Raw genomic sequence first — 20684 nt, 5'->3', positions numbered from 1 at the left:
TCTCCCCCCCCCCCCCTTTTTTTCCCCCTTTATTCATACTTACCAATCTTTTAGATTGTTCTTTAAGTCTTGCATTCTGATCCCTTCCAGCTATATTTTGTTTTAAAAACAAATTATTTTAAGAGAATTGCTAATCTAGTTTAGTGTGAATATACAGTTAGATGTATATATATATGAATATATTTGTAGTTTTAATTGCAACTTGTCTTCACTGTGGCTGCATTCCCAATAATGAATGTAGTTTTTATCGTGCAAACCCTTGAATGTAATCTTTTAGCACACTCATCCTTACAGTATCTAAAACCTGTTTGAGAAATCCCTGGTCGAAACAGCTGATTTAATGCCCTACTCTGCTTGTAGTGCGGCTTGTCTACATTGTGACCATTGACAATTACCTTGGTTTTGAGATTATAGAGTCTTCAGGGAGTTTGACAGACCGGTTTTAATGATTCTGTTTAGAAGTTGATAGAATCAATGTGTTTCATGTAGGCAAAGGGAGACAATGATAGCAGTTTGATGGCATTCCTACAGATTTCCCCCTCACATTCATACGTTAGCTTTAAATGTGTGTTTTATGCTGTTACATCAGTACAGTTTCTTCCCTATAATTGGAAATTGAATGAGAAAAACAGAGACTTGACTGTAGAAGTTTCACACCTAGTCATGTGTGATACTGCGATTGATTCCTATGTTCATGTAGGACCTCTGGTTTTCACCGTGGTATCTGGAAGATCGTATACAGTAGAATGGCACCTATTGAGGTGGACCAGTCTGAAGGTGGAAAGTACATAGGCAGTTACAGTATGGAGTAATCATGGTTTTGTTATACTGTTTTGTGTGTATGAACTTACGCGGTAAGTGTCTTGAACATAAGATTGAGTGCGTTATATTTATATTTTGTAAAATTGAAGACTTTAGAAAATACAGTTTCACTTATTTTGCAGTTGTTCTCTTGCTTGACGCTTGGAATTATTTTTTTTTCATAAATTATATTTCAATTTTGGGCTCTGTTGGTGCTGTTTTAGAATTAAATTGATGATTTTTACTTTTCCAAAAAGATTTTTTAATAAAAATAACAGAAGAAGAATTTCAATTATAAGCAAGACCAGTGTTTGCAAAGCATCAGTCATTCCCTTCTTCTGTGCAGTGGCTCTTCATGTTCCTCTCTTATTACAGCTGAAATTCTGAACTGTGAAGCAGTGCCAGCTGGAGTGGCACAAGTGATTTCTCATAGTAACAGATGTCTGGGAGATGAAATTACTAAAGGGCCAGATGGCCCCAATCCCTTTTCCCGTTGTTTAGCCGTCGTTCATTATTAGTAAATATGCCATGCTCTATGTCAGTCAGACAGGAAAGTGCCAATCAGATCGAAATCATTTCCATCCCTGATCTCTTTAGGTGATCTCTCCAGACAGTTTCCTGCTGCCCTTCCTCAATAAGCAGCTGATCAGTCTGCCTGAGATATGTCTTTGCCTCTTCCATCACTTGCCACAGTCAGAATGTATAAAAAAGCAAGAAAACTAGAAGAAACCAAGGCTGAAATGTAAACATTCTCCTGGGTATTGTTATAGGGGCTTTCATGCGGTGCATGAAACAAGATCTGTTTATGTACTAAATTCCATTTTGCCCATCTGGCAGGCTCCTTTGGTTAAACGCAGTAACTTTTTCCACCTTGTAATTCTTCTATACCTCTAGCTGGAGAGAGTCAAGCCTGCTAAGCATATGTCAATGATGATGCTTCAGAAATGATTGTCTAGAGGAGGTTTGTAGCTTGGATTCATAATTCTGTTTGAAAAAAGGGAGGTAAAAGATGGAGTAATAGACTAAGAAGCAAACTAGGGCAAGAATTTTTTGAGGTAATGGAAATATCATATCTGAATGTAGAAATATTGAAATTATTAGATAGATCAGTGCGTTCAAGGATAAAAAGGAACAGGAAATCAGTGAGACAGCAGTGAGAACAGTGACAGGCCCTACATAGTGAAGTTCATCAAAAGTAAAAGCAAAATAATATAGCTGGGGCAATGGGAGTGAGAAGTAAATGGTATATGTCTGTAATCCGGTTAATACTTTTTCTTTTCTGTTTTCCTTATTAGTGATGCTATTGCTGAGATTAGAGCTGTCTGTATTGAAGAAATTGGTGTCTGGATGAAAATGTACAGTGATGCCTTCCTGAATGATAGTTATTTAAAATATGTTGGTTGGACACTACATGACAGAGTAAGTATTGTGTATTGCTGTACATAGCAGAGTGTACTGTACATAGCTGGTGTTATGCTACACAAGATATGTTTAGTATATCAACTTTGATTTATAAAGAGATTGTTCTTTTTTCTTTGCCTGTTATTTATCTTTCAACCTGCTTATTTCAAGGTATTCACTTAAATTAGGTTACAGTACTCCCAAACTGCATGCTTGGTTGATATGCTTTTAGTGTTTTCAGTGTCCATTGGAATATCTTAATAGAAATGTTTCCGTGGTGCTTTTCTCCTGATTACAAGAGAAATAGAAGTCTTCTCAGATCGCCCCTGAGAACCTTTGTGTCTGAAATAGAATGGAAAAGAGACTTCCAGATGTATCTTCCATTTACATTGCCCAGTAGTTAGAGGAAAGAGAACATCTCTGGATCCCCAGCAGACATCACCGGCTCCACAACCAGTGGAGTTCTCATCAATTCATTTTCCCTTGAAGAATGTCTTCAGGGTTCTCTTTAGCTTTTTCTTCAAAAAATTGTTGAAAGACCAGGTGAAAGCAAAAAGATTTATATCCAGAGGTTCTTTCCCGTCTCACCACAGTTCTTAGTAGTGATGGTCTCCAGAACATGCCTCTGCTGGGTGGCAGCAGACCTAAGTACCACTCGGTTCCTGCAGCAAGAGTAGCCCATTCCTAACGTTAATAGAACAGGAGTTTGCACTTCTTTCTCTATGGGGTTTTTGTCCACCAGGCAGCAACTGTGACTAGCTGTGCTCCCACTCTCACCAAAACCACTAGAAACACTTGTTTTACTTTAAACTCTTTTGCTAAAATTATCCAAGGAAAACAGATGAGACCTACCCATGCTGTTGAAATGCTCCCTGATTCAGACTATTCTTTTTTTCTAGGAGCACTGCTGGAAACAATTAAAAGTTTGCAAGTTCATTCTGATGACTTGCATAACTGGTAGTTAACAGCTGATTCTTTAAGAAGATTACATCTTCAGTAACTTCAGACAGCTTACTAACATTCAGGATATCACTCAGTCACTCTTTTGCTGAACTCTGAACACGATCAATTAGAAAGATGTTAGCTTTCGCTAGTGAAAGAAGTTAGCTGCCACTGGTTCTTTTGCTTTAGCTATAGCTGACAAGGATCTGCATCTTACCTTGATTTGCACCAGCAATTTATTTGTTAAGAGTACTCCGTATGCTTTAGAGACTAGATGTGTGATGTCTTTCCTCTCTAAACCTGTAGTTGTCAAGCTTTTACTTTACACTTTCCCAAACTTAAATTACGTCTCATTGTTGCAAAACTTGATTAGGAGGGAGATCCTGCTTACTGCTACAGTCAGCTATGACCACTGTTTAGTCTAGAAACACTACACTTCCTATCATTAAAGCTTGGACATGGAAACATGGCCATCACGGTGCTTTGAGGGGCAGAGCTGCTGCTCCATCTGTGAACCTCATTTTTAACATTGGTGTGCCTCACTAGTAGGCATACTTCAGGAGGTGGAGATCGTTGCTTCAAGTTATGGAAACAGTGCAGAGGTCAACTCAGGTTGGAGGATTGGGATTTTAGGTGTGGTGGAGGGCTTTATTTTGCTAGGACTTTTAATTAAAAATACATTATCTCTTGAATAATTGCAATGCATTTTTTGAAGCACATTCTGATTCTTGCAGAACATTTCCACAAAGTAGCACTTCTGATGGAAGAGCAGAATCTAGTAGCATTGCACTTTGCAGCTCTCAGTCCCCTTCTAGTATCTGTGAAGTCCAGCCATTTCTCACATAACTCCCTTTAACCACCTGTGAAATCCAGCCATTCCTCACAGCACTGTCTGTGACTGGTGTCAGCTTCTCACACTCTTATCTGTCACATCCAGCAATTTCTCATGTCACATCCAATAGTTTCTCACATTGTCTTCACTTAGCTTAACCTCAGGCCAGGGTCTAGTCATCTGCCTGCAGCCTTAACATAATATCTATACCTCAGCTTTTTTAAAATTAGTATGTTCTTTCGTATCAGACAAATTTTAAATTACAGTGTTAATGTAAAAAGAAAAAGGTTTTCCATCTGGACCAGACACAGAAGAATTCTATCAGGCTACTCTCCTGCCTCTGCTTGCTTTGTAATATTTTTCATTGCAGGTCTCAGAAGTGCCTTGGGGTTCTAAGTCTTTAAATCGCTAGATAAACTGTTTAGTATCCTGGTATACGTGATATGTGATTTTTTTCATTGATGTACTGTATGTTTAATGTCTAGAGTGAGACAGATTGTAAGTAGAATAGGGGAAGAGTCAGAGGCAGGTGAGCGATCTGTCAAAGGATGAAAAGGGAGAGAATGGAGAGAAAGAGACGTTTGGGAAGGCACAGAAAGGAGGAAGGAAGTGCAATGGGAAGAATATATTGAAAAAAGATGGTATAAGAACCAATTAAAAATACAAACCCTCCAAAAGTACAAGATCCCTGAATGGCACGGTTTTCATTGGCACTACCTGAAAAACTTGCCAGCCGGTACCCAAGTTTCTTGTCTTTGCTTTGATCAGGAGATAATTTTTGCTGTGATTGATACTTAGAATATTGAAAAAATGAAGGCCGAGGCGATAGTCATAAGGTATTTCCATTTCGTATGAACAGAAGTCACCCCAAAGTGATTAACTTCTCTGGAGGCTTGCTACTACAAAAAAGAGAGGAGGCAGCAGTGCAAGAGATTCAGGAGCAGTTTCATATTCTACTTCAGAAGACATACAAATTAAACCACAGGGAAGACATAGTTCTTGCACTTCTTTGTAGTAGCTCCAGTGTAGTCTTTCAGAGGTAGGATACAGAAGTTTAGTTCTCTAATTTGGGAAATCTGTATATTTTGTAAGTTAATCCTGTCTCTTTCCCAGATTTCAGATGAATGTCTATAGGGCTTTTTGTTTTTTATAGATTACTTTCTCACTTGAATATGCATTTCTAGTTCTACCTTTCTCTCCTTGTAAACTTCTTTTTCATTCCTGTGGATCTGAAGCATAAATTAAAAATATACAAAACTATACTATAAATGTGTAAAAAACCCCTCTTTTTAAAAGAAGTGTTAAATCAGACTGTCCAGTCTTAATTTTCACTTGCCTCATTGATGCATGGAACTGTTTTGAAACCATAATTGTGTCGCTGGATACGTAGACAACCATGGTTCTTAAAGCAGTTCCTAACACATAAGAAAATGCCTTTTCCTTCTTTGCGTGGCTCTACTTCACTTGTCTGTTTCTGTGAAAGGAATGAACCCAGGGTCCTCTGGAACAGATGGTGTTTGAATACTTCGTTGTGATAGCATCCTAACTTAAAAGGACGAAAAAATTGAACTCATTTTTATTAAGATTGTATAGAAACTGAAATTATAGTTTTTCTGAACTTCTGAATGTTTAACTTTTATATAATCTCCTTGGTACCTAATTTCCTTGGTTTTGGGAAAGCTTGAGAAAATAAAAAAAAAATGCATCTGATGATACACAGTATCTTCATAAATGATAGTGAGTGGGCATGGGCAGACAGGGCACAACTGCTTGCTCCTGCCCGGAATACTCTTGCCATAGGTACTAATGTGCTGCAGGACGTTTTCCTCTGTTTCTGTCTGGCAGTGTAACTATTTCTATCATTAGGCAGCAGATTACCTCAAAATACACCACCCTAGAGCATCAAAATGCCACCCAGTATATCATGGTCATCCTATAAACTGGGGGATTGAAGATACCCAGTAATTTAGGTCGTTTTTCTACACAAGAGAAGAAAATCAGGGTGGTCTGAAGAAATATGGTAGGGCAAAGAGGTGAGCAAATTAACATTCTATTATTAAAACCTGATAAATTTTTAAAAAGAGTAGAATACCCTTAGCCACCAAAAAAGACTTGGAAAAATCCAAAAGAGGAAACATGAGGAGTGCAAAGAGAGAAATTACTTTGCTGGCTGTCTTGGCCACCCACCTATTTTAAAAATACTTAAAACTGTGTTTCTGGGGGCTCAAAAAGTCATCATCTCCGTGTGATCTAAGCCTTCGTCTGGCATGTGAGCTGACACGTAGCAGTGCACCTTTAATTACCATTCTGCAGCTGTGGTATCCCTGAAGGTTAAGAGAACTCTGGATCTCATTGGGAGATGGCAGATTAATATTCAAAACTATCAACTGTATGGAACTTCAATAAGAATCTAAGATGGCTTGAGGCCAGGCTATATAGATCACTGTGAGACTTACACAAGAGTTACAGATTGTTGGTTCGTGTCCTGTGATTAGCATGTAAAAAATATTAAAATGGTGTGCTTCCAGCAGGATGGATTCTTTTTCACAGGTCTGCCATATTAAAGAGAATTTTGAGTAGAGCATGAATCTCCCAGACAAAAGTAGACGACCCCACACTGTGGGCATGAAAGGTGTATGTATTGCTTCTTGCTTCATTAGCAGTGGTAACAATTTTTTGCTTTAAACTCAGAATTGTCTGGAGGATTATCTCAACAAAAATAGGTAAAATATGAGAACTGTTTGTCATTAAACAGTGTTGGTAAACATTTGATGTTTTTGGTTTAGGTTCTAATTTCAAATTGTAGATAAAAGAAAGAATTAACAATTAAGTATCAGTGCAAAGCATTTCTCAGATTCATGAAAAAGAATTTTATATAACAAAAATAATAAAAATCTATAAATAATGATCTAAAAATGATTTGAGAGAAGGAGAAGTACAGGAATAATTAGACTGGAGAAAGAGGCATGCATAGAAGCGATGACTGTGTGGATGAATTCAGGATTCTGCAATAATCAAGTGTCACAATTATAAATTGGAGAAAACCACAAGTAAGTATATTTTTCTAGAAGATGAAACTCAGCAGAATGGAAGCTCTTAGCTTTAGAATGCTGATAATGTAAATATTTTGTCCATGATTTACGTAGAAAATGGCAAGGATTTCCTTTCAGATATGTTCTTTCTGTCTGTAAGGCACAGCTGTGACTACACAAATATAGCTGGAAGGCGATGCTCATTTTCTTTAACAGAATTAAAGGTATCGCCTGGTCACAAATATTTGCTGCCTTCAGTTGACTCATACTCACTAAGGTATCGCCTGGTCACAAATATTTGCTACCTTCAGTTGACTCAAACTCAATATGAACTTCAGCTCAGAATTGCCGAAAATCTGACTAAAATCTAGTCTGGGAGATATTTTTGCTTATTCCTTTCCTGCTTAAGGTAGAGTTCACTGTATATCTGCAGTGGTTCTCACAGACAGTTATGTTTTCTAAAAACACTCTAGTGTTGATTATTCCACAGCTTTCTGTAACAGTTGGAGTCCTTAACTATGTTTGCCACTAAAAAGTTCTTCCTTGCATAAGCTAAATAGTCTGTGTTGTAATTTTACTTCATTATTTCTTTTCCTACCCACTGTGCACATAAAAAGTGACAATTAAGTGACAATTACTTTTTTTCCCTCTTCCTTCAAAGCAAACTACTTTGTTGTGCTACAACGATATTTACAGAAAGTTTTCTTCGTTACCCCTTGTGTCTGTTCCATGCTGTGCCCAGGCCGTTCTTGTTTTATCTTCTGGTTTTTGAATTCCTCTTGTGCTTAACCTCCTAATTAATTAATTAGTTAAATAAGTTCATCTCTTAGTTTAGTAAATCTCTTCCTGTCCTTGTTTGGCATCACTGTTTGCAGCTTTTACCCTGGCATAAGTTTCTTAGGAATTACTCTAACTTTAGCATTCCCACCCACTTACTTCCTTGCTAGATAGGAAATTTCTGCTGTTTCTTTCCCCAAGAAGTGTTTGGGGTGTTAAAAGCTCATGTTACTTGGATGATTCTCTTAGTTACTGAGGAGACATCTCGTGTCTGGCATGTTGATGGTCTGTGCCACATTACTACTCCTCCGTTCTGGACTTCAGCATGCAGTGTATTCATGCAGTGTAACCCTCACTTCTGCCTTTCTTAGGTTCTTGTCCAGGTCATTGCTGTTTATGCTTCCCCATGGGTTCCTGTCACTAATCTCTGCTGACTCGATTTTAAAATCGTCTTAACAGGATTATCAAGCTGCCGTGCAGGGGCTCTTCCGTCTCGAAAGAGATGAGTTCTATCCTTGACTAACAGTTTAAAAACCAGACCTTTTTGTAAACAGAGAAAGTCTTTTTCCTATCATTTGTCTGCTAAGAAAGGCAGTCATTTCCAGCAATTGCCTCTGTGTCTCCTGAGCCTCTGCTCTCGGCTAGAGGGATGAGGTGCAACACAACCTTTTTCTCTTCCTTGCCTGCTCCTGCAGTCACTTGTCTTCTGCCTCAGATCTGGTGAGTGGCAGGAGGGTAGTAGCCTGGTTCAGTATGCTTTTGTTAGCATCTGGCTTCAGTCTTCGGGCAGGCTATGCAAGTACCAAATGTTCACAGGTGTGCTTCCTATCTATCTCGCTTGATTTGCTTGCTTAAGACTTATAGAGACCCTCAGTATCAGGTCCGAACTTAACTCTGGGACCATTGTTCCATGGTGTTTGGTGATCCATAAGGGCTTTGGGCTCCATGGGGAGTCCAAACCTTGTCTGCACAAGTCTCAAGTTTCATTGCTGTTGGCACTGATTTTTTTTATTTTTTTTTTCTATACCCAACCAATTCAGAGTTTTGTATTTTGCAATTACAGCACTGGCTGACCAACAAGCCAGCTGCTCACAAGCGGGTCTTCAGTGGAGTGGTAACTAAACCTGCTACCTCACTGTTGCTCTGTAGTGTTCATCACATGCCAAAACTGATACTGTTCCTCTGTGGCTAAATAAGCTAAGGCCTCTGCTAATGATTAGTGCCGACTCCAGAGATTCTGGCCTTTCTGAATGCCACACAGCAGAGGAAACACCATTTCTGGTACTGCAGCACAGGTACCATTAAAAGAAGAATGACAAACAGCATTTCTCTGTGCTTTTTTAGCAATTGATCACATCCATATAAAATTTTTCTTCAAGAAAATTCTTTTCTGTACTTTGAAATATCTTAATGATAGATCCTTTAGACATAGCTTTCATCTCATTGACTTTCTCTGCGACAGTAGTCAAAAAGATCCCTTGAAGAGAGCATAAGTGCTCAGAGACTCCTCACAGATAGAAAGAGATGATTTCTCAAGAACAATAGTTTTTCAAGAAAAAGTTCTTCTGAAAATCCTCCTTTCAACTTCTGTCCTTCTTTTATCTTTTATTTCAATTTTTGAAATAGGTGGGAAGGAGGAAAGAAACTTAGAAATAAGGATTTTTTAGCTTCTGTTTTTGTGACAGTCTCTGAATGTTCTTTCAGTTTTTAACTTGAGTGTTTTTTTAAATATCGACTTGATTATAGAACAGACAGGCTCAGAAATGAAGCCCTCTGGGTATGGAGTTCTATTTATAGAGTTCAATAATTTGTATTAGTTCTTAAGCACCTTAAGACCTTAGACTTGGTACTGTACTCACTTTCGTAAAAGTAAGTTTACACTGCAGTGAACTCTGCAGATTATATTTGGAGCAGATCTGTGTTTATAACCTTTTTGCTATCTACAGATGTTTTTCAACAAGAATCCGTAGTTTGCCTATGCAATTGAGCCGAGTTGTCCATTTGCAGCCAGCCAGATGATGTGCATGTGCACAGGGGATCCGGCCCTTCTCTTTATCGTTGATGTTCCTATAGGCAACAAACCTTGATCCATAGGCACTGTCTCGTGACACCCACATTTCCTACCTACAGCTCACCAGATCAAAGCAATCCCCATCTAAAGAGTGACTGGGAATGAGCTGCTGCCACCGGAACAGCTCGGACAGACGAACACAAGATGCTCTTCTTCCCAAGGACTCCTCAGGCTGTGGTTTAGATGTGGTGTTCTTGTGGCAGCAGCCTGCTCCCCACTGGAGGGTCTCTTAGACCTTTTGCATCCTTCAACCTGTGCCTGTCCTATGATGAGAAATGGGATGTAGAAAATTTCAGAATAATAAATCCAATGTGTATTCCTCTGTCCCTGGGAAAAGGAAAGACAATGTTCGGAGATGGCCAAGTTGCTTGAGTGGGCTACACTCAGTCATTTTGAACACTCATGCTTTGATTGTAAATGCCAGATATCAGGCAGAAGTTACCTGTCGTTTCTTTCCTAAAGATAAATAGCCCCACTGTCTTCACCAACCACCTTGAGATCGTACGTCTTTATTTTGCATTTACTTGCTACATCCTTTATCTTTTTGTGGAGTTACTTGAAAGGGAAACAGTAACAGACGTTTAAGTGATGGCACATTAATTTCTGTATATATGCAAATAGGGAGAAAATTTAACATTGTTTGTAGGCAGCTGCATGCGGTTTTTGGTTTTTAGCTGAATTGCAAATTGGCTTTGGTAACTCATTTGCATAAAACTTTAAATGTACATTAAACAAATTACAATATGATATTATTTACTATTCATGTGCATTTGATTAGGGTATTTTATCAGCTAATCTTAGTGTGTTTTATTTAGCAAGGTGAAGTGAGGTTGAAGTGTTTGAAAGCTCTTCAGAGTCTGTATACCAACAGAGAGTTATTTCCAAAACTGGAGCTGTTCACTAATAGATTCAAGGTAAGAGGAAATACAATTTTTGGAAGGAGTACAGAAAATAAGTGTCATCTATCTCATCCTGTTGTGATCTTTGAGTCATGTATATTAAATGCAAAAATAAATTCATTTTTTTGTGACAAGGCTTGTAACTGCAGTAGTAAAATTGTATTACTGAATGCTAAGATTAAGCCAAATTCATTTCAGAGTGTTCATCTTGTAAGATTTGTCAGGCTTGGCAGGATGATTATCTGTTTGTGTTATTAATAGTTTATATATTGTCATTATTCAATCTGCTTGTACTTATTTAATCTTAGATTTATTGAATTTTAAGGACGTGTACAGTGTGTTTCACACAAACATCTGAAAGTGACAGCATGTAAGAAAAGATTGTTCATAAGACAGGTTTTTAGCTGAATATGCGCTTGTGTTTGGAAGAACAGATCCTTTGATCTGCACCACAATATTTTACACAGTGAAATACCTTGCTGCAGAACAAGAGTTTACATTGTGCTTTTAGACAAACCCTGGAGCATGATTGTCCTGTTTAGGAGATAAGTACTGGAGGAATATTTCAGGGTTTTTTTTCACTAGCACAAGCACACTGACTTTTTGCTTAATATCTTGTGAGAGCGTGGCTGTTAATTCACTTTGTGGCATGACTGCTTTGTTTCACAAGTGAAGTATCTGGAGAGATGAGTGTAGAAATACTGTCACCGCCTCTGTTTGGAAGCGGTCTTCTCTGCGAAGAAAGCTTTCAGGCACTTGTCACCACATCAGTTGGCACCTTTTACTATCGCTTTTGAGTTCTGGAGAACACAGAACTGTGGTAAAGGCCACCCCCCAAGGAAAGACTAATTCAATTTATTTTCATCTAAATCATGATTATAATGCTGATGCAAAATTCTGTTTAGGAAAGATGTGGAGATGACTGATTTATTTTCATTTCAATCATGATTATAATGCTGATGAGAAGTTCTGTTTAGAAAAGAAGTGGAGATTTAAATACTCGTAAATAACTGGTGTGCATGAGACTTAAAAACTTCTCACTGTAGATTTTATACTGCTTCACTGGTTTTGTCTGTTATTGCACTTACTGTTAACTCCTCCAGTTTGATCTAGGAAAGCACAAAGTATAGAATACTTGTTATATCTTCCCTGTATGTATACAATTCATAAAAACATAATGGTTATCAGCCTTCTACCACATTCCCTTGAGATGGAGAAAAAAGATACTTAAACTGCAGTAAAGTCTAGATATTAAGGAAGGCTTTTTGTCCAAAATGATAGTTATATAATAGAACAGACTCTTTATTGATAATCTCCTTCGTTTCAGATTTTTAAGGGCAGATTAAATAAATATCTGTCAGGAATGAACTAGATATAGTTGACGTTAAAGTAGGAGATGAAACTAGATCATTTTGTGAGATCGCTTGAAGGCCTGTATTCTTCTCATTTTATGAAGTCAGTTTCTGGGACTACTGCACTAAAGGCAAAGTTTCCTCGCACAGAAGAGTACCTGACAAACAAGTTCAGACCTCAGACTACTTCTGTAATGCCTCCATGAGTCTCAGGACAACCAGAAATACTAGTTAACTCTCCAGAAAAATGAACCCTCCAACTCTGCTGCTTTTCTTGTTCCATCTGTGCAGACTTACAGATTTGTTTTTATTTGCTCATTCTGTAATTCGATTTATTTTGAAATAGGTCACTAAAACTCTCATGGTCTCTATATCTGCTTCTCTTTACCAGAAAATGTGCTGAATGCTTCTCTCTTGGCCTCCTATAATTTGTAAGAGCAAATACTGCTTTGATTCTGAACCTGTCCCATCCACCAGCAAAACTTTTCAAGACAAACGGAGGCACTTTGAGAGATAGTTACTCAGTAACGTACTTCAAAAAAACTACAGGAATATGAAACCTCTAAATACTTCCTCCTGGCTTCTTCACAGTATAGACAATTTTCTTTATTAGAAGAAGTTAGGTTAACCTGTGCATTGCTTCTTGGTTTAGAATGGCACATGGAATTTTCATTTCTGTCAAAAAGATTCAGATGAAAGGGAAGCCTGTTACGAATCCTTGTCTTTCTTCTGTTCCATTAAAGTTGTTTTTACTACAGAAATCTGTATCATTATGAAATAAATTAGAGAAAAAGTGAGTTCAAAGTCTCTGTGAGCCTAGAGAACAGATATGTTTAACAGGATGATTTATCAGTTTCAGTTTCCAGCCACATCAAGAGAACAAAAAGCTGGCATTGCACAAATGCCTGCGCTTGGATTTACAGCTGTGCTGACAGGAGTGCAGCCTTGAGCACCAGGATGGAGCAAAGTTTCAAATTAATGCTTTTTGAATCTATGATACATTACTTAAAAGTCGTGCCACCACAAACTCTACCAGCACCCCCTGAAAAATAATTGACCTAAATGCCATTCTCGGTTCCATGGCTGCTTATTTATATTTCCTCGCCAGACTTTAATCAGCCTGCAGAGTTCAGCTGGTATTCAGCTCAGTCCATCCAAACTGTCAAGAGAAATCTCTCTAGAGATCTTCTAGCTGTTGAAAGTATAAATTAATTTGATCCAGAATGACTTGTACTGGGGTGTTAATATTTCACCAGCTTCCAGATAGCTGTAACAAGGATCTGATAATGTCACTTCTCCAAAGGAAAGATGTGTATTCTTTCCAGCATTTGTTTGTGTTTCTAGGAGTAAGTGATATGCTAGAAAACAAGCTTTGTCCATCAAAAAAAGTTTTGCCCATCAAAGATGAGACTTTTGTTTTCCATCAAGAGGTCCTGTCTGATACAAACATTAACTGAAGCCATATAGAAAAGATGTGAATTAGCTCTTTTGCAGCCAGTGCCAGAGTCAAGACACCAGCAGATTTAGGTGCAGCCGTTTAATTCCTGTCCTGCGTCTCTGCCCCTTTGCGGGACAGTGCTGTCTCCACGACCAGAGAGGCAAAAGGAGATAAATTTGCTCTTCAGACAGCCTTGTTCACAGCCTAATACATAATTGCAAACTGATCTTCATAGACAGTGAAAAGCAGTATTTCAAGTTATAAATACAGGCTCGTGTCCTATTCTACTGCTGTATAGTGGTACGGGAAATTTCTGTCAAAGCAGATTGAGCAGCTGGGGTGTGTGACTTACTAAACCACAGAAGTTGGACCTTCCAGAGGCATTAGGTGTTCAGGTCTCCTTTGCAAGGATCTTGGTGCCTGGCTGGCAGCTGCCATCACACAGAGATGCTGGCACCAAGGCAGAAAATAAGAAATGACGCATCCACACTGTTTATTTTAAGCCTGATGTTTCTGGGGAAAATTGAGAGGAGAGAACAGTCTTTTTGAATAAGAAAACATTGTCACATCAGTTGGTTTCAAAGTCCAAAAGAACTCCGGATTTGGAGAGTCGCTCTTGCTCTGTAGGCAGGAAAGAAGATCCCTTCCCTTCCAGGCTTTTTTCAGAGATGTAGAAGGAGTTTTACACTTGTGTGCTTACTCCTTCGTGTGCTGTTAGTTCCCTCCCTGTGGTATCCTGGATTTTAAGATACAGTTTGAGGGAGTATATGAAATTCCACTGAAACTTTTAAGATCAGTATCTCTGGCTATTCTTTCTCTTGATGTTGTTGTTATTAGTTGTTGTTCCTTGGCTAGGACCTTAGGAAAAATTGACAGCAATTTTTTTGATCTTGTCTACACAGAATTTCCTGTTTGGAAAGTTATTTCACTGTTTGAGTCTCTTCATGGACTTTTCACACTCTCGAAAAATTTCTAGATCTAACAGTTAAATGCATCAAATTTCCTAGTAACTTAACGGTGATTGAGAGAGGTGCAGTCAGTCACAGTGACACAGAGTATCTCTACAGACCTGGTTTTGTTGAGAGATCACACTTGAGACAGCCACGATGCATTCTTTACATACTATTCCTAAATATCAATATTGAAATAAGCATCAGTTGCTTGATATTCACCTTCAGCCTCTAAATCCCTGGAATAGTAGAGAAAAGAGGTGAACACCTTTATTTTGTCCTGATTTGTTCTCAGTGACTTTCACTGTTGTTTCCTAACACTTCCCTTGTTTCTTTTCCAGTCCCTGACTTCTATTTTTTCACGTCCCAAAATGTCATATAGTACCTAGTCCTTCCTGAAGCAGGTCAAGCCAGAGAAATCAAGTTTTATTTTCAGATGGCCCAATTTCTCTTCATTAATTTGATCAGTCAAGCAAAGAACATCAAAACATATTGCATTTTTATGGATGGATAGAAATTCTCCCCACATAGGAAGGACAACATACACTAATTGCATCTATTTTTGGTTGCCAGTGAGCAAACTGACACTAAGGAGAAAGAAACCCTTAGGAGACTTCTCATAATGACAGGGTCCTTAGAAGTTATAAAATCATTAGATTTGACTGGAAAGTGGTGCGCTTGTCTTCACTGGAAAGGGTATAGGAAAAGACAAAGTCAAACCATTGAATTTCCCTTTTTCCTGTGGAAGGTCTGCAGTGTAATTCTTGATCAGCTTCAAACCTTAAGATGTAGCCAGGTATAAAGGCCACAACTTTATAGGCAATATGCAGGTGCATATATTCAGGTGTGATTTTCTTCATAGTATTTCCGAATGTGCATATACGCAGCATTCACTGCTCTAAAATTATTTGTTTTCAGGGGGATGAAGTGGAGCAATTTTTCTGCTGTCATCCAACCCAAAGAAATTCCTTTTCAGGAAAGAATTGTTAAATAAGACCAGTCCAGAACAGCGCTTCAACTCCAAAGTCTGCTTGGTTGTTTTCTGGAAAACACCCAAGGATAAGGACTGTTGTTGTTAAGCACTTGTGCTCATTCCTGGGCACTTGCCTATTGTTCCACTGTGCATATAGCACACAGCTACCTAAGATGTACATTAAATGATTGAATAATATTAAAGGGCTTTCATGTGTGTAGTTGGATGATCTTTCTCCCCAAGAGTATCTTTTTTTGTAATCTATAGAATTCTTCATCTGATAGCTGCGTGTTTCTGTTTTGTCACTGTAATAAAATTCCTTTTCAGGATCGCATTGTATCAATGACGCTTGATAAGGAATATGATGTAGCTGTGGAAGCCATTCGATTAGTCACGCTAATACTTCAGTGAGTATTTTTCAAAACCTATATATTCCCTTTGAAAGTTACCTAAGCCAGTAGTATTTAATTGACTTGATTTCTTTGCTTGTGTAATGAAGTGAATCTGTTAGTTTACACTTAGTATGAAGTTAAACTGAATACGTAGTAGTATCATTATGAAGCTAAAACAAGATATTCCGTCTCATGGAAATACAATAGGCAAAGTATAAAAATGTATTGATTAATTAAGACTATTAGTGCATTCATTGTTGTGGAAGAATGCCAAAGGGCATTTATACCTTTGGCGGAGCACAAAATGATTGTCCTCCCCAGAACAAGTGTCTGTGGGTTACATTTGCTAAAATAACTCTAGCAGTAACTAAACAAAGATCCAGTGTTAGGAGATTTGATTACCTGACACAGCTGAAAAGAGAGTCATCTGGTAAATAAACTGACAGGGAAAAGACGCTAGCTTCAACACCCTTGTTTGGGTGATGTGGAGGTGGCAGTGGTAGCTTGCAATTTTAAACACTGCGTCATGCAGGAGGAGACAGGCTTCCAGGCCCCCAGCTTTTTCTTAGAGAGATGCAGTGGCTTCCCCAGGGCAAAGGTCCAGTCCAAAAATCATCCCATGTGCTGACTGTTTGAACCACCCTGTCCACAGCAGCCTCATGAATGTGCTGCCAGAGGAGCACTGCTAAGCTTTTACCATATATTCGTGAAAACCTGTGTTAAAGAAACTGTTTTACAGACAGATGCATAGAATTTCTGCATCATGCTTTATACCCAGTGGCTCCACTTTGAAGAACGTTTTTGGACATGCAAAATTTGAATGAAAGATTAGACTAACTTTTCCTCTTAGTAAAGAAGTCTGGACTTCATTTATTTATTTATGTGTCACTCTGCTTTACAGACATTAGTCTTGTAATATTAGGAAGAAATCTGGACTTCATTTATTTATTTATGTGTCACCCTGCTTTACAGACATTAGCCTTGTAATATTAGGAAGAAAGAAAATCTTGTGTCTACTGTTATAATTTTAAAGCAAATATAACAAACATGATCACAAATGAGATGTAGAACATGTGTTCCCTACCTTATTAGCAACGTTTGGAAACACAGTAAGATTTTAGGTCAAAAATTATCCAGTGCACCATTTTTTTCCTCTCCTGTTTTCTCTTTGGTTGCATGATGAAAAACCTAGCTAAATGCATTTCGCACCAGAAGAATATGGGTTATGTTGAATAGTACAAGGCAATGTTCTGGCAGGTAGGAACTCCAAAAAGATGTCATGAGCAATCATGACAGGGAATGACCAGTTAAAAATTATTTGCCGTATGAAGCCAAATGATGTATAGAGTCCTGATACATAAATGTTACTGATGAATGCTGACTAAACAAGGAGGGAAGTAATATTTCTGTATGCAGCAGGTGATATTTTGATATCATTGATGGAACATAATTATTCCATGGCTCGTAGCATTTTCAAGGAATACTGCTGAAAAATGGGAGTTTTTCTGAGTTTCAGAAAACTCACACACAAAATCTGCCTTGAGCTCAGAAACTGCAGAAGCCCCAACTATGTAATTTACCCAAGACAAGGGTAAAAGGTGGCTTGTTCTTGTCAATAAATAATTATAGAAAATAAACTTTTCATCATCTTTCATCCAGCACAGCAGGGTATGATAAGATTCTGTTCCTTGATCTTGAAAATGAAGTCTATATCTAGTCAGCACAATTACTACTGTCAAAGTGATGGAGAATTTATTGTATCAGCATTATTGTAATTCTAAATGCAGGGTATGATTCAATCCCAAAGTGATTATGTGTTGATTTGGTTGGTGGATGCACAGTGCTAGTTCTGTCTCCCCAGTTTGTGGCGTAATCTGGTTTAGTTTTCTGCTGCCCATATCCAGAGCATTTCTGTGCCTTCTCCCATTGCCGAGGCAGTTTTATCCACCTGGCCTGGCCCTTTCAGCAGCTGGAATTGGGAATATTCCTTCCTACTTACCAGGCCAGCAGAGAGGCACCTCCTGCCCAGCAGCGCACAAGAGCACGTGGACTGTCATGTGAAAAGACTTAACTCCTGAGAATGGAGTAGGCCAGGAGGCTGAAGCAGGTTTTCCCAGTCCCAGATTTGAATACTTTAAAAATTAAAAGCTTTGAAAGCAAACAGACATTGCTGTAGAAGTAAGTAAGTTTAAGCAAGCAATTACATTTTCCTCATGTAACATTCTAGGTTTTTAGTTTAATAATGTTTGATAATGAGTGTTTGGCATCTTGCAATATGTGCATGGTAGTTAGCGTGATGGTCTAAATAATTAAGCAGGGCAAGATTTGTAAGCAGTGATGACATTTTTTTCATAATATTATATGTATTGATACAACTGGGAGAAGGAAATCAGACAAACTTTCAGTCTTACAAGCCCTTTAAATATCTCTGTATTTGGAAATTGAACCAAAGATCCTTGAAGTCAGTGTTCAACCATTTAGAATTTTGTATGAAGGAAATCAGTCTTGTAGCTGTCAAAAGTAAGTTATGGGAGGTGAGGGAATTGAAATTAAACATTTGTTTTAGTTCAGATGTTATCTTCTGACTCTTTCAGTGGAAGCGAAGAAGCTTTGTCAAATGAAGACTGTGAGAACGTTTATCACTTGGTGTATTCAGCACACCGGCCTGTTGCGGTAGCAGCTGGAGAATTCCTGCACAAAAAGTAAGTTATTGGTTGCCCTGGAATAAGACCAGATTTGTGAATGCTTCCTAGTAGAGGTAAGATCAAAAGACAAAGAAGCAATAGAGTGAAACATCCTAATTTAGCAAATCAGGTATTTAATTTAAAACAGAGACTTATTCTCTTGTTTAAATTCAAGACCTAAAGACTTGAAGAAACTGAATTTACGTTTTTCTTGCTCTAGAATTCAAATAACTTTTCCTGACTCCTCAAGAGCTAAATATACAAAGATTGCAGAAACCTCTAAAGTTGGTTTAAATCCTGCAGCTCTTGCTGAATTACTGTTGTGATAATATATGTAGGGCCTGTATATCCCTGATGGTCTACCTGATAGGCAGTCATCATTTTTACAAAGTTTTAAACCAGTTTATTTCAAAGTTGCCAACTTGAGAGGTTTTTATGTAGTAATAATTCAGAAATTTGTTTCTAAATTCACTTTGTCTAAAAATACGTTACACTGTGGTTACATCTTTCATGTACCCGCTATGCCAAAGGAAATGAGCTAACTTTTCCATGGATGTGAATCATACCGCATCAGTAACTATGACGAGGACGTTGCTGCATCATAGTAGTTAATTTTTGGGGTTTGTGTTTGCAGTTAAAAGTCTTTTAGCAGTAATTTTAATTTTTCGCCTCATGGGTTGTGACATTACAGTTCTTTAATATATTTCTAGAGTATTTATATCAGAATCCAGGTTACTTAATCTTTCATGCCAAGATACACGATAGAAAAAATTACATAAAAACATCAGTTTTCATTTGCCAGTGTTCTAATTTTCTGTGTTTTATTAGTGATTTAGAAGCCCACGTTGTAATTGTAAGCTTTCATTGGTGGATTTCTGGAATTCCATCTTTGTGATCAGGCATTATCTGTTTCAAGGAATTAATTTACAAAATTCAGTTGCATCTAGTTTTCTACATGACACTTTACAAGTTATAGGAAAGGGCTAGGTTCTTTTTAAAAATATATGCTGAAATTCCTTTGTTAATCAACATGTAACAAAATAATTTTGAAAAATGCCTCGAAGGTAAATTACGACATATCTGCACCTTAGTGCACTTAGTATAAAAACAAAACTTTATCCTAACTTTTCTTTACAATGAGATACTATGCTGTGTTTTATAAATGTTGCTCAAGGTAAACAGCATTGAGAGAAGATTGTCCTATTCCTCACTCATTTTCTCTTGGTTTCTGCTAACACATAAGAGCTGGTGCTCCAGTATCTACTTGAGGCATTTGAGGTGGCATTTCTCTCACCTAATTTTTTATACATTTAAATATCACTTTCTACATGTAAGCTAGGCATTAGACTTTCTCTCTGTAGTTAGCAAAGGAAAACTAACGACACCGAGGATCACTGACTCAACCCTGAGGTGCATGTTTTAAGATATTTCAGCACCTGCAGAGGTGCTTATTTCTTATCTATTAAGATAAGCAGGAGGGAAGAGGTGAAGTCTTTAACTAAAATACAACATTTGTGTGCAGCTCATCCTTCTCTTTTCAATGACTTATAGTAGTGAAATCAGAATACTGTGTTTCACATTTCTAATTTGCTTGGTGACTGTGGTTTCTCTGTAAAAGCAAGGAACAGTTTTCAAACTTCTAAAAGTAAAGCAATCAGTGCTGTAACTGTAATGTAGGCACATCTGAGATCTCTTTAAGCTAGCAAATTTGAGTGTTGAGAGTAGTTTGGAATTAGCCATGCATCAGGGAACTCAATGCAGAATGTATAATTTACGTGAAAAAGAACCCAAATAATTGACTGGTAGCTTGCTTTATCCCTTATGCTGCTACTGGTACCTGAGGTTGGTTGTTTAATGGGATGTCAAGTTTGTTTATACCATATCCCAGTCAGTGTGACTGCAGTGAAGATCCAGCCTTAGTTCTTAAGGCACTAGTGGAATAAGTGCCACCACCATTGTAAGACTTGATAAGTTAGAAATGCAAAACAATACAAATTATGGTAATATATAAAACTGTGCAAAATCCTTCAATATAAATGTTTTGGAAAGCTTTTTCCTGTGTTAAATTCTTCCAGCTCTGTGAACTTGAAGACTCTGAAGATAAAATTCATCTCTTCAGACAAGCAGAGGTCATGCCCTC

The 20684-nt window shown here is 37.9% G+C and overlaps 1 protein-coding gene across 1 annotated transcript in view; it reads left to right on the top strand.

Annotated features, from left to right (window-relative positions):
- STAG1 (stromal antigen 1) overlaps window positions 1–20684 on the top strand; it is a gene marked incomplete at its 5' end in the record, with an annotated part of 79913 nt that overhangs the window by 6178 nt on the left and 53051 nt on the right. The window contains 4 exons of the mRNA XM_009700420.1: window positions 2097–2220; window positions 10672–10770; window positions 15796–15875; window positions 18455–18562. Coding sequence (XP_009698722.1) covers window positions 2097–2220; window positions 10672–10770; window positions 15796–15875; window positions 18455–18562 — 411 coding nt within the window. The remainder of the gene's footprint in view (window positions 1–2096; window positions 2221–10671; window positions 10771–15795; window positions 15876–18454; window positions 18563–20684) is intronic.

This window comes from Cariama cristata, unplaced genomic scaffold (genome assembly GCF_000690535.1).
Source record: "Cariama cristata isolate BGI_N322 unplaced genomic scaffold, ASM69053v1 scaffold3250, whole genome shotgun sequence".
Classification (NCBI taxonomy): domain Eukaryota; kingdom Metazoa; phylum Chordata; class Aves; order Cariamiformes; family Cariamidae; genus Cariama; species Cariama cristata.
This window is presented reverse-complemented; position numbering and strand designations above follow the sequence as displayed.